Source organism: Prinia subflava, chromosome Z (genome assembly GCF_021018805.1).
Source record: "Prinia subflava isolate CZ2003 ecotype Zambia chromosome Z, Cam_Psub_1.2, whole genome shotgun sequence".
Classification (NCBI taxonomy): Eukaryota; Metazoa; Chordata; class Aves; order Passeriformes; family Cisticolidae; genus Prinia; species Prinia subflava.
This window is the reverse complement of record NC_086283.1, coordinates 24946184-24958714: the sequence shown is the minus strand read 5'-3', so window position 1 is coordinate 24958714 and position 12531 is coordinate 24946184. Positions and strand designations below refer to the sequence as shown.

The window sequence follows — 12531 nt, the reverse complement described above, 5'->3', positions numbered from 1 at the left end:
TTGGGATTTTCCTGAGCTGGATGTTGTGGCACTCACGCTCCTTTAGATTTTTAAGTCAACATCTATTTGTTGCTGAATAATTTAGGGTTCACCATTTCATTTGGTGTACTGTGTTTGAAGATATATTTTGGTAATCTTCTTTAGAGGGCGCATATGTGATAGTTCAGTGCACTAGTGTTTAGTCCCACAAAACATACACTTGATTAGCTTCTGACCACTCACCCTGTAATATGAAGAAAAACTTTTAAAAAATAAAACACTAGACCAAACATGTTTATTGAAACACTTATTTTCCCTGTTTGTGTAGTCTTTTATTTTGACCTGGAATAAACCCTGAACTTGACTGCAATGTGATTTTTTCCCTGGCTTCTTGTCAAAATTATTCATTATTCAAGAAAAAGAAAGTAAAAAGAGCAGTATAGGATGGTTGGTCTCAGGAAGCTCTTGAGCAGCTCTGTTCATCCTCTGTGTTAAACAGGGCTCATACAACACTCATAGGTAAAACATGCAGGATAAAAGCACTCCTGTTATGATGATGGAGCAGCAGGTGTTACATTTACATGAGAAGAGAGTAAATTACATCCAGCTGAAATATTATATGTACATCACAATTGGTTCGCCACTGTTTGGCACAAACAGTGCCAAACTTATTTTGAAGTATTACAGTCTGTGGTTGCATAAGAATTAGCTGTACACAGTGCTCCTCCCTTTTTTAGTTAGAGAACTCCTCTCAGTGAACATCAGATCAACATGTGCTACTCTCCTTAAGTGGGTGAGTTGGGTAAGATGCAGTTTAATTTCTATTGAATTTTTGAGCCCATAATTTCCACTTCTTCTCCAGTTCTTTTCGGCCAAGTTACTCAAATCATAATGTGGAGTCCATGGGATTTGGTCTCTTTAGAAAGGGAAAACATATTTTACCTACTTTGAGACAAAGGTATTACTTTTATGTAAAATCTTACTGTGTATCAAAATACCATGTTGTGTATGTTCAAAGGTCTTCTGGAACAAAACCAAACATTACACACTACAGGTATTCTCTCATCCATGATTTTTCATTTGCTGGTCTGTCTCATGACAAGTCCTAATATCAAAAGAAGTTTAGAACACCAAATAATATGCAAAAATACATCATTCGCTGCAATAAATTCATACCAGATTTCTGGGGGAGAGGAAATGGAGCTCTGAGGTTATTTTTCTTACAATGATAGTTTCTAATCTCTCTGCAGAGAGAGAAGCAGTACTTCCAAGAGAGAGAATGTTTACACTTTGCTTACTCTGTAAATCTCTACAAATAAGCTCTTGTACATAAAATACTAGTTTGTTACTTTGTATGTCCTATTTGCAAACCATCTGGCTCTGACACATCCCATTACCCAAACCAATCCTGATACTGAGAGTAGCCAACTCTTCTTAATCCTCAGATACTTCATCCCATTTCTTTTCCTTCATGCAAAATTACCAAGGCGTCCATTCTGAAGACTTGATGTGTTACACAGCAGTTTTGCAGCAAAAATAATTAGATTAAATAAATAATTAAAATATGTAATGTAGCCAAACCAAGGTATAGAAAGAGTGCGTGCCAGGATGTAATTTGAAATATGTTCCACTAATTTTTCAAGGCTAAAAAAATCCTGCCATGCTTTAGGCAATATATGAAAATCAAAAATGTTAATGAACAACAGACTTTTCTATTTTCAAACAGGCAGCAAATAGGATGTACCCAATATGAGTATCAGCTACATAAAACAGGCACATATACAGTACATTCTCCAGATATGTCTGTGAATCAAGCTCTTTCAGCCATGAATAGGAAAAGATCTGAAGGATTTCTCTAAACTGGGACAATTAAGCAAGAAAAGGATAGAGAAAATGTGATCATCTTCTTGTCACCATTATCCCAAAACAGCTGTAAAATAATGGCCACTCCTCATCTTTCTAGATTGGTGAATCCATAAAGGAAAAACAAGTTGGTTTGTTACCAGTCTTCTTACAACCTATCTGAAAAGGAGTTTTTTTTCTGTAGAAAATCTAGAAAAAATATTTACCAGGAAAGAAGGCTAATCTTTAGGGCATATAATTTCTGTTATTTATTAAAACTGCAAGTAAGCGTATCTTCTGAAATGCAGTGACTCTATATATTCTATTTGAACTGGTATTAAGCACTTCTTTTTTGGCCAAATTACTGTGACAGCTTTCCAGTATATGACAGTGAAATTACAGGACAACTCCAACATCAACAGCTTCAGAAATTCAGAATAAAATTCATTTTGGACCATTAAAGACATCTGAAGACACAAGTAAGAATTTCACTGGAATTCCAGTTAAAACAAGGAATAGAAATTGAAAATTCAGCCAATGATATTATCTCAGAACATTAAAGACATCAAAAAATATGCATAAGGATCTCCCTGAAAACTGAGGAAAACTACCAGGTTACCTGTAGTATTGGAAAGAGCTACGGTGCAAGAGCTTTTGGGTGTCTACATCGCATACGTCTGCTGACTGTAGTCAAGATATGCCTTTATGTTTAGAGGTCAATTAGCTCTGAAAGCGTCTTGTATTGGATTGACTCTTAATGGGCTTCACACCTCTTAGTAATTTGGAAAACTCTCACTATATGCTTTTAAGTGTTATTTGTTGAAAGATAACCATCGGGAAGGTGTTAACCATATTTACACATGCTAGTCTCCCTTCCTCTTACTGAAAGTTTGTGCTAAATTTAGAGCCTGTCTCGCACAAAAGCACATAGAAGCAGAAATGTGGTTGGTTTGTTATAGGCACATCTGTATTTTGCTTGGAACAGCTAATTGGTGAATTTATGGATCACAGCAGTATTTCCTCAGAATGTGAATAATTGTAGGCAATTAGAATCGCGCGTAATAAACATTTTGAAATGTGGTCCAGTTACTATTTGAAGATACTTTTTGTCACAAAGATTTAGAAATGTAACATTTTATAGACACTACAGCCAAGCTAAATACCCAGCTGGAGTCCTTTTATTACGGCATTTTGTTACATATCCTTAAAACTACCACCTTTTCCACATGAACTACTGGAACAATATTTACAATTGACATGATTTTGAAAAACATGGATGTTAAAAATGTTGCTGGATAAAAGAATTACTGGACTGTGTTCTTCTTCCTGAATCTGAAGCATGTTATTAAAAAAGAGGCAGAGAATGTATGAAAGCTTTGGGAAGGGGAAGAAGGAATAAAAGAACTCTGGAAAATACATTTTCTCCAACCACCTATCAGACAAAAACAATGAGTTTTCAGAGAACAGATCTGTTTAACAGGAGGTAACACACATGACTTGTGGTGCTAACAAATCCCTCAATTTTGTATAAGTTATTTTGATGTGCTGCAATTTTTTAAACCACATCTCTTCAATTATCAGAATTTTTTCCAAAAGTTGTTAAAGCTTGTAATTTCCAACTCAATTTAGGCTGTTCTCAGCGTTTATATCTGTGTGAGACCATGAGTGGCAAGCAGGAGAAAACTCATATCAAGTGACACATCTCTCAGGTTTGCTCTCAGTGAGTACAATCCATCCTCTCCTGCAGCTGTGAAAGGTTACTCAAAATTGGAATCAGCTACAGTAAGCTCAACTTTCATGGAGATTACTTTAGAAATATCTGCTCTGAGGATGTATGAAAATTATAATTTCTGATTTATGTTCTAGTTATTCCAGACTAGGGCGAGTTTACTCGCATGGACTACAATAGGAATATGTGGACTCCAAGCCACTTTTTAGAAGAGAAAGGTCTCTTACCAGTAAATACCATTTCTCTTCATATCCCCTGTTCAACAAAGCTTTTAGCAGCAAATATGATATAATGCTAGTTTGTATATACCCTACACTCCTTCTATTTACAAAGTAGTTTCACATTTTATTATATTCCACTGTACAATTTTACACAGAACGTCATTGTTGCAATTCATAGTTCAGCAATTCAACATGTATTTGGATAACTGCCTTTCCATGTCCTGCTACTCATTTAGCTTAAAACAAATAGTAGAAAACAAGCACAGTGGTGCAATGTCCAGGCACTTTCAATGTTGCTCAGCAAAATAAGCAAGCACCCTGGTTTGAAAGCATGGCAACTTTTTTTGTGGGGAAAAAAAAAAACCCCAAAGCAAAGCAAAGCAAACCACCCCACAACTCAATCTTTGCTCATCACGGATGGTTGTAAACAACCTTTGTACAGTTCAAAGAATTCCTGAGAAGGCTCTGTAAAATATGACTGATATGTTTATATGTCAGCAGTGGGTCTGAGTGAGCAGTAACTTCCATCACCAGAGGTTCCGCTGATCGCACAGAAGACGTGAAGAGAGTCCTGCATCCACGGCGAATGCATTGTGTCTTCCTGATAGATCTAAACAAAGCAAAAAAATCACAATTTCAATACAGTTTTCACTTCATTACGATAATCATGCTGTTTAGAAAGGTATGCAAAAGAGATATCCAACCTTGTCTTCAAAGCTGTTTCACAAAGGCAGCGTAACAAAGAAATGAGAAAGAAGAGTAGTTTAGTTATTTCTGTAGCATTAATATACACACCATTCTGTGTATTACTGGATCACTTCTAGTTACAACTACACACTATAAGAAAGAAACGGCTCTCTGTACAACAGTTTTTTATTATGCCTTAGCACTAACAGAATTCCAATAGTTTTTTTGTGAGCATAGGAAGTATGTGCAGCTAAATCCCCCACAAAAATCCCACACTACCTCTGCGGCCAGATTTTGTACTTTGTAGCCTGAAGGACACTCTGACAGCACAGGACCCTGCTGGAATGGCAGACCTGACTCTGTACTTACTTTTACCACGTGGTTCACCAGTCAAGTTAGTTACCTTGAAACTGCATAAATGAAACTTAGATTACTGGCCATCATAAACAGCTTCTGGACATCTAGCTTTCTTCCAGTCTGAAATTTCCTGGATCTGTTCAGCTGCAGTTTATAAATTTTTTTGTGTTTACATTTTAGCTTAAAAGATCTGTAAATAAGTCACAGGCTGACCCGGTGATTACCTATCTGCTCGTGCATCTCAAACAAAGGGCACTGCCTGTGATGCTTTAGGACACTGACAATATTTATAAAAGCATATGTTATTTGCAATGAGAGCCCTAAGTTAATGCAGTGTATTTTTTACATTTAACTGAGTAATGTTGCAAAGTAAGAACACTTATTCCATTAGGTTGAATTTGTTAGATATTAGGCCCTTTGATGGCAATGCAAAGTTCAATTCAGCTGTTGCACACGGTGTTGCGCAACTGAAGAACAGCGTTCACAAACACTGTATTTTAAGCCGCCTTTCGAGCTATTACAAGAAGAGAGTGGAAAGTACACCCTTCCCAGGGAGCCCTTCACCTGGACATTTCAGTCATATTTTGCCCGTTAAGCAAAGACAACACAGCAGTGGATAAATCTATTGCGGTAACAGGGGCTGTGTTTTAACAATGCTTCTTTGTTCTAAAATAATCATAGTTATTGTACTTGGACAGTGCAGAACTGACTGATTTGTTTTTGATTTGACTATTGCAAAATTCAAAAGCCACAAAAGTTCCAGCAGCTGCATGCAAATTAAATGTCTTGGCACTGGCACACAGCTTAGAGTTTAACAGGTGGCAGTTCTTACGAGCAAGCCTCTCTGAGCAAAGTTCAGTAGTGGAGTATGCAGGTAGTGGCAGTGAAAAAAACAGTGTGGCAAATGCGCAAAATCAACAGTTTGCACACAAAAACAATGGTGGCCATGAGCAGAATAGAAGGGGAATCTAAAAAATGCAACAGGAATGCAGCAGTCACTATTGGACAGATCCACCCTTACACTCCTACAACAGAATTCATCCCCATCATAAGACTGTTTACCTTAAATTATATTGTACTCTTTCATAACAAGACGCTGATTCTCATACGCATTTTTTATTGTAAATTAACCTTATTTACAAACAGCAGGTTGGTGCAGTTGTATTATTTTGCCACTTGCAGATTTTTCAATTAGTGTGAACAGCTACTCAACTGACTGTGGAATTTGCCTGTCCATTTTTTATGAGTAGACAGAAGTACAGCTGCTCTTTGAATCTCTCACCTCTCTGATCCTACTGTTCAAATATATTTCCCTAGAAAGATCCAAGAAAACATAAAATCCATACACCAGATTAATTACCAGAAATTTATAGTGCATATGAACGGCATGTTGGCATTAGGCAAAAATTATAAGAAAACATATATAAAGAAAAATAACATACTAAATAAAACCCCATAAGCTGGACATGACCGAGGAAATGGAAATTCTGCCAGAGAACTTTGACCTGTGACCTCTTTACAATTTGCAGACAAGATGCAGAACATGGCAGAGGATTTCTGATGACCACAGCAGGCAGTGGTGTGTCACTGAAGACTCCACCCTGCAGCACTCTGAATACCAGCATAGGGCTGAGACTTTCAGTCAACAGAAACCAGTTTTAGGAATCCCCCACATCTACTGCTTAATTTTCATGTTCACTTACTCCCCATTTTATATCTAGCTGCAGAACACAAGGAGCAATCACATTTTCAGTTCCCAGCCAGTTTACAGCTTAAGTCAGTTTTCAATCACAGGGAGCCACCTCCGTGGGCTCCCACTGTACAGTACGTGCCTGTTCATGGATGATGTCAGAAAGCTCTTTCACCATATCCTGAAAGTTTGATTTTAACCCCTCATGGTACTCCACTTGATCCTCCTTAATGAGACGCTCGTTGAGCTCCAGAGCAATTCCACAGGCTTGGATAAATTTCCTGGGGAGGAAAGGAATGAACTTGGGGCATTACAATAGTCCAGTCTTCTGCCAAAGCAAGCAACTGAACAGACAGGCAAATCTCAGTATTCCCCACCCCCTTTTCTCCAGTGTTTGAGGCAAGACATATTCTAGGAGTATCCCTGGCACAGTGAATCAGGGAATGAAGAGGGTCTGCAACACAGGCATTGGGCATTCTACTGGAACTCCTTTGAGCCTGGATCCTCAGTAGATGGGACAGCCAGCCCTGCAGGGCTGGCCAGAGCTGGGTGCGTGTGACACAGCAGGGCTGTCAGAGGTCAGGCTCCTGACAGCAGAGACACCCCCCAGAAAGAAGTTACAGCACTATGGGGACCTGTAATGATCTTTCTGGGATCTGTTACTCATTCTTTGCTTCATTTAACACACATATTTTCCTTTTTTATAAAACTCAGTAAAAACGCATTCTCATCTCAAATGGAGATTGTGTTTGCACTGCAGGGCTGGAAAGTAAAACCATGCATGGCATGTTTTCAGGGATTGCTTCCTGATTGCCAGGTTACTTGATGCATGGAAGGAGAATAGGATTGGCCCAAATTATGCTTTCTTCATACAATGAGAATGGAGAAATGGGTGAAATGGCAATCACCAGCACAGAGTAAAAAATGCAGGGGCTGGTGGACAACTGGTTACACCTGAGAGGTCCAGAAAAGAGTTGGTAAAGACTCATCATCTTGAGGTGAAACAAGAGTTGCCTAATCATATCCACTTTCAAGTGGGAGGTAAAACTTACCCTAAATGACAGAAATTGGAAAAAGTCTGTGCAAGTCACACAGTTTCAAAAATTAGCAATAGAAACAAGAGCAGTGTTCTTCCATAAACTGGGAAAGGATTTGCTTTAAAATATTTCAAGTTCATCATTAGCTAGCAAAAAATCGCCTTCGAAAAACTGGCAATCAGTACACAATATCAAAGACCCCTAAACACAGAACAGTCAGATCTCTGGTTTTCAAACATACTTCATGTGATAATCTCAAATACCCACACAAACTGTTGAAGCAAGTGTTCAAGCAAATCTCTCCATGGAGAGCACAACCCTGGACTTGGGAAATCTTGATATATATAATTTCATCACCTTTTTTCATATGTGTGAGCACCCACAACCCCATGAGACTTGGATCTTTATAAAACATATCTAAGTATCCAGCATCTGCTGAATTTGGAGACAGACAAAAATATAATCAAAGCAGGCATCATCTTTCAGCCAGCTGCTAGTTTTTATTACATTAGAAATCCTACCTGAACATTTCTTTTAACTCATTCACCTTCTTGGCAGGATACTTGCTGGACTGGCTGTCACTTAGGAAAGCTCTGGCATAGGCCAAAGGACCAGCATTAACCTAGAATGAAAGAAGAAATCATTTATGCTAGAACTCTTGCTGAGGTAAAGAGAGACATTAAGTTTGTTTCCTCATATTTTCCTCTTATTTCCATGTGGAAAAGCAGCATGGTCTGAGTCCTAAGGTCACTTATCCAGCTTGAGAAGCCAGGCTCACAAAACAGCCCTTTGTGCCTGACTCTTACAGTACAGTCTTCAAGACTTAAGTATATTTCAGCAGTTACTTACGGCTAATTAATGTGCAATTACACTTGGACTTGACAATGTAAACACCACCGGAGAAAATGTTTATTCCCATGAGCCAGCCGCTTGTGTAGCACTGAACGTGACAGGGAGGCTGTGCTGGAGGCTGCAGCCCCGAAGCCTGGGTAGTTAATGATTTCTGGAAAGTAAACGTGTTGTGACGATGCCTCACCCTGAGCTGTGTATGTAAACACAATTCTGAACAGACATCAAACAGACTGACCTGCACAGAAACACAGCCCTGCAGCTTCAGCTGCAGCTGGATCATGTCAACATCACCAGCAGAGCTGCAGAGCTTCTGCAGCTCTGCTGTCTTGTCCTTTATTTCATCAGTGGCGACATCAATTGGTTTTAAATTAACTTGATGTTCATAATTGACCGGAATTCTCTTCTTAACATATGGAAAGGAGTTCAAAGCTGGCAGAAACAGCAAAAGAAATGTATATATTGAAAAGCCATACAGCACATAGGAGTACTCTTCATAGAACATACACAAGCAGATTCCTGCCCTTGGGGATGTCAAATCCCAAACAAGGCTGTAATTAACCAGCACAATTTTTTAATCCGCGAAAATGTGCACATAAAAATACAAGGTAAATTCCCCCTCCCAATCAGAATATTGTCTCACAATTCTGATTAAGCTGAGAGAATTTATCACACTTCTGGAATATTTTTATGAGCAAGAATAGTCTCCTTATAGTTACTGATACTGTGTCATGCTCAGATATTTGTACTTACTAGTTAGAATGGTCCTTTTTTTACATTGTTCTTCCACACTGCCATGCTTTTTTCCAGATAAAGTGTAAGGAGTTTCAAAAACAAATCTATTGATATTATGATTTCTTTCAAATTCAGTTTTTCTTTCAGACATTTCTTTGTCTTCAAAGTAGGGCTTCACATAAGTCACTTGAATATGGGCATACTTGGGATCAAGGTCTTTAACGTTGACCTATGAAATAATAGGGTTACGCACAGGAGGAGCAAAGGTTGATAAGTTACAATTGGCTAATCTATTCACTGTGATCTGATTTAAACTAATTGAGGCTGACTGGCCTCACTGCATGAAGGCCAGTGACTCACCAAATGCTCATTTTGCCCTCAACTGGGATGTCTAGACCATCCACCAGCAGATAAGACAAGGAGGTGTGGCACAAGAAATACATCACCTGGTGCCAAACAAGCTGTTCCTGCTGTAGGCAGTCACGTCCCCTGATCCATCACAGCACAAGCCTGAGCTACTCAGTCCTTCTAATATGACCCAAAGTTTCCAGATTGTGATCCAGTGCTCATACAGTGCTGGGCCAGGCAAGCCTGCAGGCTTGCACTAAACCAGCTTTGGAATCACCAGCACTGTCTTTGGTAACCCAAATAAATTCCACTGCAGCCTAAGGTTGTGCACAGCTCTTGCAGGCAGCATAAGGGAGTATTTCATATGAAAAGAAAGGAGCTAAGGCTGCAAGGCCCAAAGAGGTTTTCTTTTAGACTTGTAGTGTCAAAGCAGCAAGAAGTAACTCGGCTTCCAGTCACCTGATGCTCTGTGCTGGTTTCTAATGCCTTCAGCAAGGCTCAGCATGATGGAGACTGCAATTTCGCATTCATAATTCACACTTGGGAGCCACAGAAGCACCACCACTTGTCAAGCTGTGCAACATGTCCACACCCAGGAGCATGAGGATGCCAGGGGCAACAGGAAGCAGGTGTTTGTAAGAGGGTAGAGCAGAGGGCTCATTCTTCCCCTCCCACTGGCAGAAGGAAGGGATGCTCTGTCCTCTTCCTTCAGCTCCACAGAGCATGCAGTTTAACTCTACCTTATTGGAATCCTGGATAATCTTTACAGTCTCTGATCCAAATTTTTCTCCATAAAGCTTAAGAAGTCTGAAGGAGATCTCTGAGAGGCCTGTCAGTTTTGGTTCCTTATAGACGTATTCCTTCCCATCTTCTTCCTCAAAGAATGTCTGGCATTAACCACAAGAAAAAAAGAAAAGGAAAAAGAAAAAAAAAAGAGGAGAGAGAGAAAAAAAAAAAGCAATGAGGAATAGCTATGTTTCTTCATTTGGAAAACTTTTATCTTAGATTTGCTGCTTATAAAGCAAGCTTCTACTAACATTTCAGAAAGCCAAAAAGGTTTGGAAGGCTCTGGCTCACAAAGTCTCACTGAACTTTGCCTGTTTAACAGGCAAAAATGGTCTTAAAAAAAAAAAAAATTCTTCAACCAACACAAACACAACACATCATTGCTTGAGTATGACCAGTGAGAAATCTAAACTATGTGGAAGATGGTTTGGCCAGCATTTGACCTTTTAGAAGGCTGGAAAGAGACAGGAGGAAAAAACCCACAAAAACAAGGGACAGAGAGGAAGTAGAAAGATACGTAAGTGGAGGAAGCCCTGACTGCAGAGTCACAGAAAGTGTCTGAAATTAAGGAATTTGTGTACACTGCAAGAGCCTTTAGGCAATAAAAGAAATGGGTTTCCTGTGCTTTAATTCCTCTTGTATTCAGGGAAGTGGGATTTGGTGTATTTACTGTAAATAGAGACCAAAATGCATCAAAGGCTGTGCTTGCATCATCAGTCTTACCCATAATGGGAACAGCATGAGAACTTCATGCTTTGGTGAGCTGTTCCAGTTAGAACTTGTGACACAGAATTAGGGTATCTGTGTGTAGCTGGAATATAAAGCCTAAAAAGCTTTAAAGTGCAAAACTGGCTCAAGTACTGGTTGGCTGGGATGCTACACAGCTTAAATTTAAGGGCTGATCCAGTTATTTCCAGCTTCTGGAAAACTAAGTTAGCAGTTGTTTCCTTTTATCTGTTGCTAACCTTATCCACTTTGTACATATCCAAAGTTACAGAGAAGATGAGGGTAAATATAAAATGCATGTTTGCTGCAACAGAAGTCACTGCTCTGGTATGTGGTGACAGTGACATTCAAAGGTGCAAACCCGTGATGGTTTTGGCGTATTCATCATCTGTTCTAAAAGAAGGAATAAAGAAAGGCAAGGCCAATATAATTTACATGGTGTTTCCTAAAGACGGGTCCTGCACCTCCCCCTCGGTTATGAGTCCACAAGCAGAAGCAGGTTGTTCAGAGAGAGAAAGGACATGAGGGTATCACATTTTATTAACTGCTGTAGGTGGAGAAACAAAATAAAGCTACAACTGCTTTTAAGCTCAGAAGCCTTCATCAGATATGATAAGATCATGTTGCCTCCTTGGACTCTGAGCCCCAGATCTTATTCAGTTTTCCAGCTACCTCAGCTAACAAAAGTACTACCTGTCTCTACATGTGTGTAACCAACACTGACAGATGTTTTGCCTCCAGCTTCTCTCATAACCTTTCATTCTGCTAATACCCATGAGGGAGCAGCATTTTTCTGTAGAAATAAATGTCTGTTACTACTACTGTTTATATACAATGGTTATAGTTACACACTGTTACTAGTTATATACCCTGCACACTAAATTGTGTCTGTGTAACCTACAATAACTATAATTACAAAAAAACCTTCAGTGTTTTCTGAACTCACTAAGCCATTTCCTACAGCTGGGTTGTTTTATGAAAAGCCTACCAGCAGAATCATAAACTTTTATTATAAATCAAGTGCTTCTGGAGACAGATACAAAACCTCATCCCCAGTGTGCAATTCCAAAACACTCACATAAACACACTGGTGGCTGCACCAGAGGAGCTTTTCAACTCCAGGTCTGACAGAGAAGCAGCATTTGGGGCCAGGATGCCTGGTGAGGGGTAGCTGGCAAGCCAGCGTATATACTTACTTGTCCATAAAAGGCCACTCTGAAAAAGGTTCCAAGAAGCCTCTTCCTTGTGTGCATTACTTCCAATATCTTAGCATATGCTCCGTGGAGCGTTCTGTACAGCTGGGTAAGTTTCTGGAAATCAGATTTTGACATTACGATGAAAGCAGGATTTTTCAAGCAGGACATTCTAACTAATACCAGAACCTACTGAGATACTTGAACACAATCCTCTGGAGAATTGAAACCTCAGTTTTCAAAGAGGTTGAACTCAAGCAGTCTTGTTTGAAAGCCCCGGTTTTCAGTACGTTCTTAGTGTCAGGTCTGCAGGGTCCCACAGATTGCAGCAATACCTCTGCCTCTGGAGAGA

General features: G+C 39.4%; 1 protein-coding gene across 5 annotated transcripts in view; it reads right to left on the bottom strand.

The window, feature by feature from the left end:
- Positions 1–1034: 1034 nt before the first annotated feature.
- The window catches only part of DOCK11 (dedicator of cytokinesis 11), an 80821-nt gene continuing 69324 nt past the window's right edge, over positions 1035–12531 (bottom strand). For all 5 annotated transcript variants that reach the window (XM_063421952.1, XM_063421955.1, XM_063421954.1 and 2 more), the window contains 7 exons: positions 12183–12296; positions 10215–10361; positions 9145–9355; positions 8630–8823; positions 8064–8164; positions 6648–6786; positions 1035–4381 (listed from right to left, as the gene is read on the bottom strand). In XM_063421952.1, coding sequence (XP_063278022.1) covers positions 4259–4381; positions 6648–6786; positions 8064–8164; positions 8630–8823; positions 9145–9355; positions 10215–10361; positions 12183–12296 — 1029 coding nt within the window. In that variant the 3' untranslated portion in view covers positions 1035–4258. The remainder of the gene's footprint in view (positions 4382–6647; positions 6787–8063; positions 8165–8629; positions 8824–9144; positions 9356–10214; positions 10362–12182; positions 12297–12531) is intronic.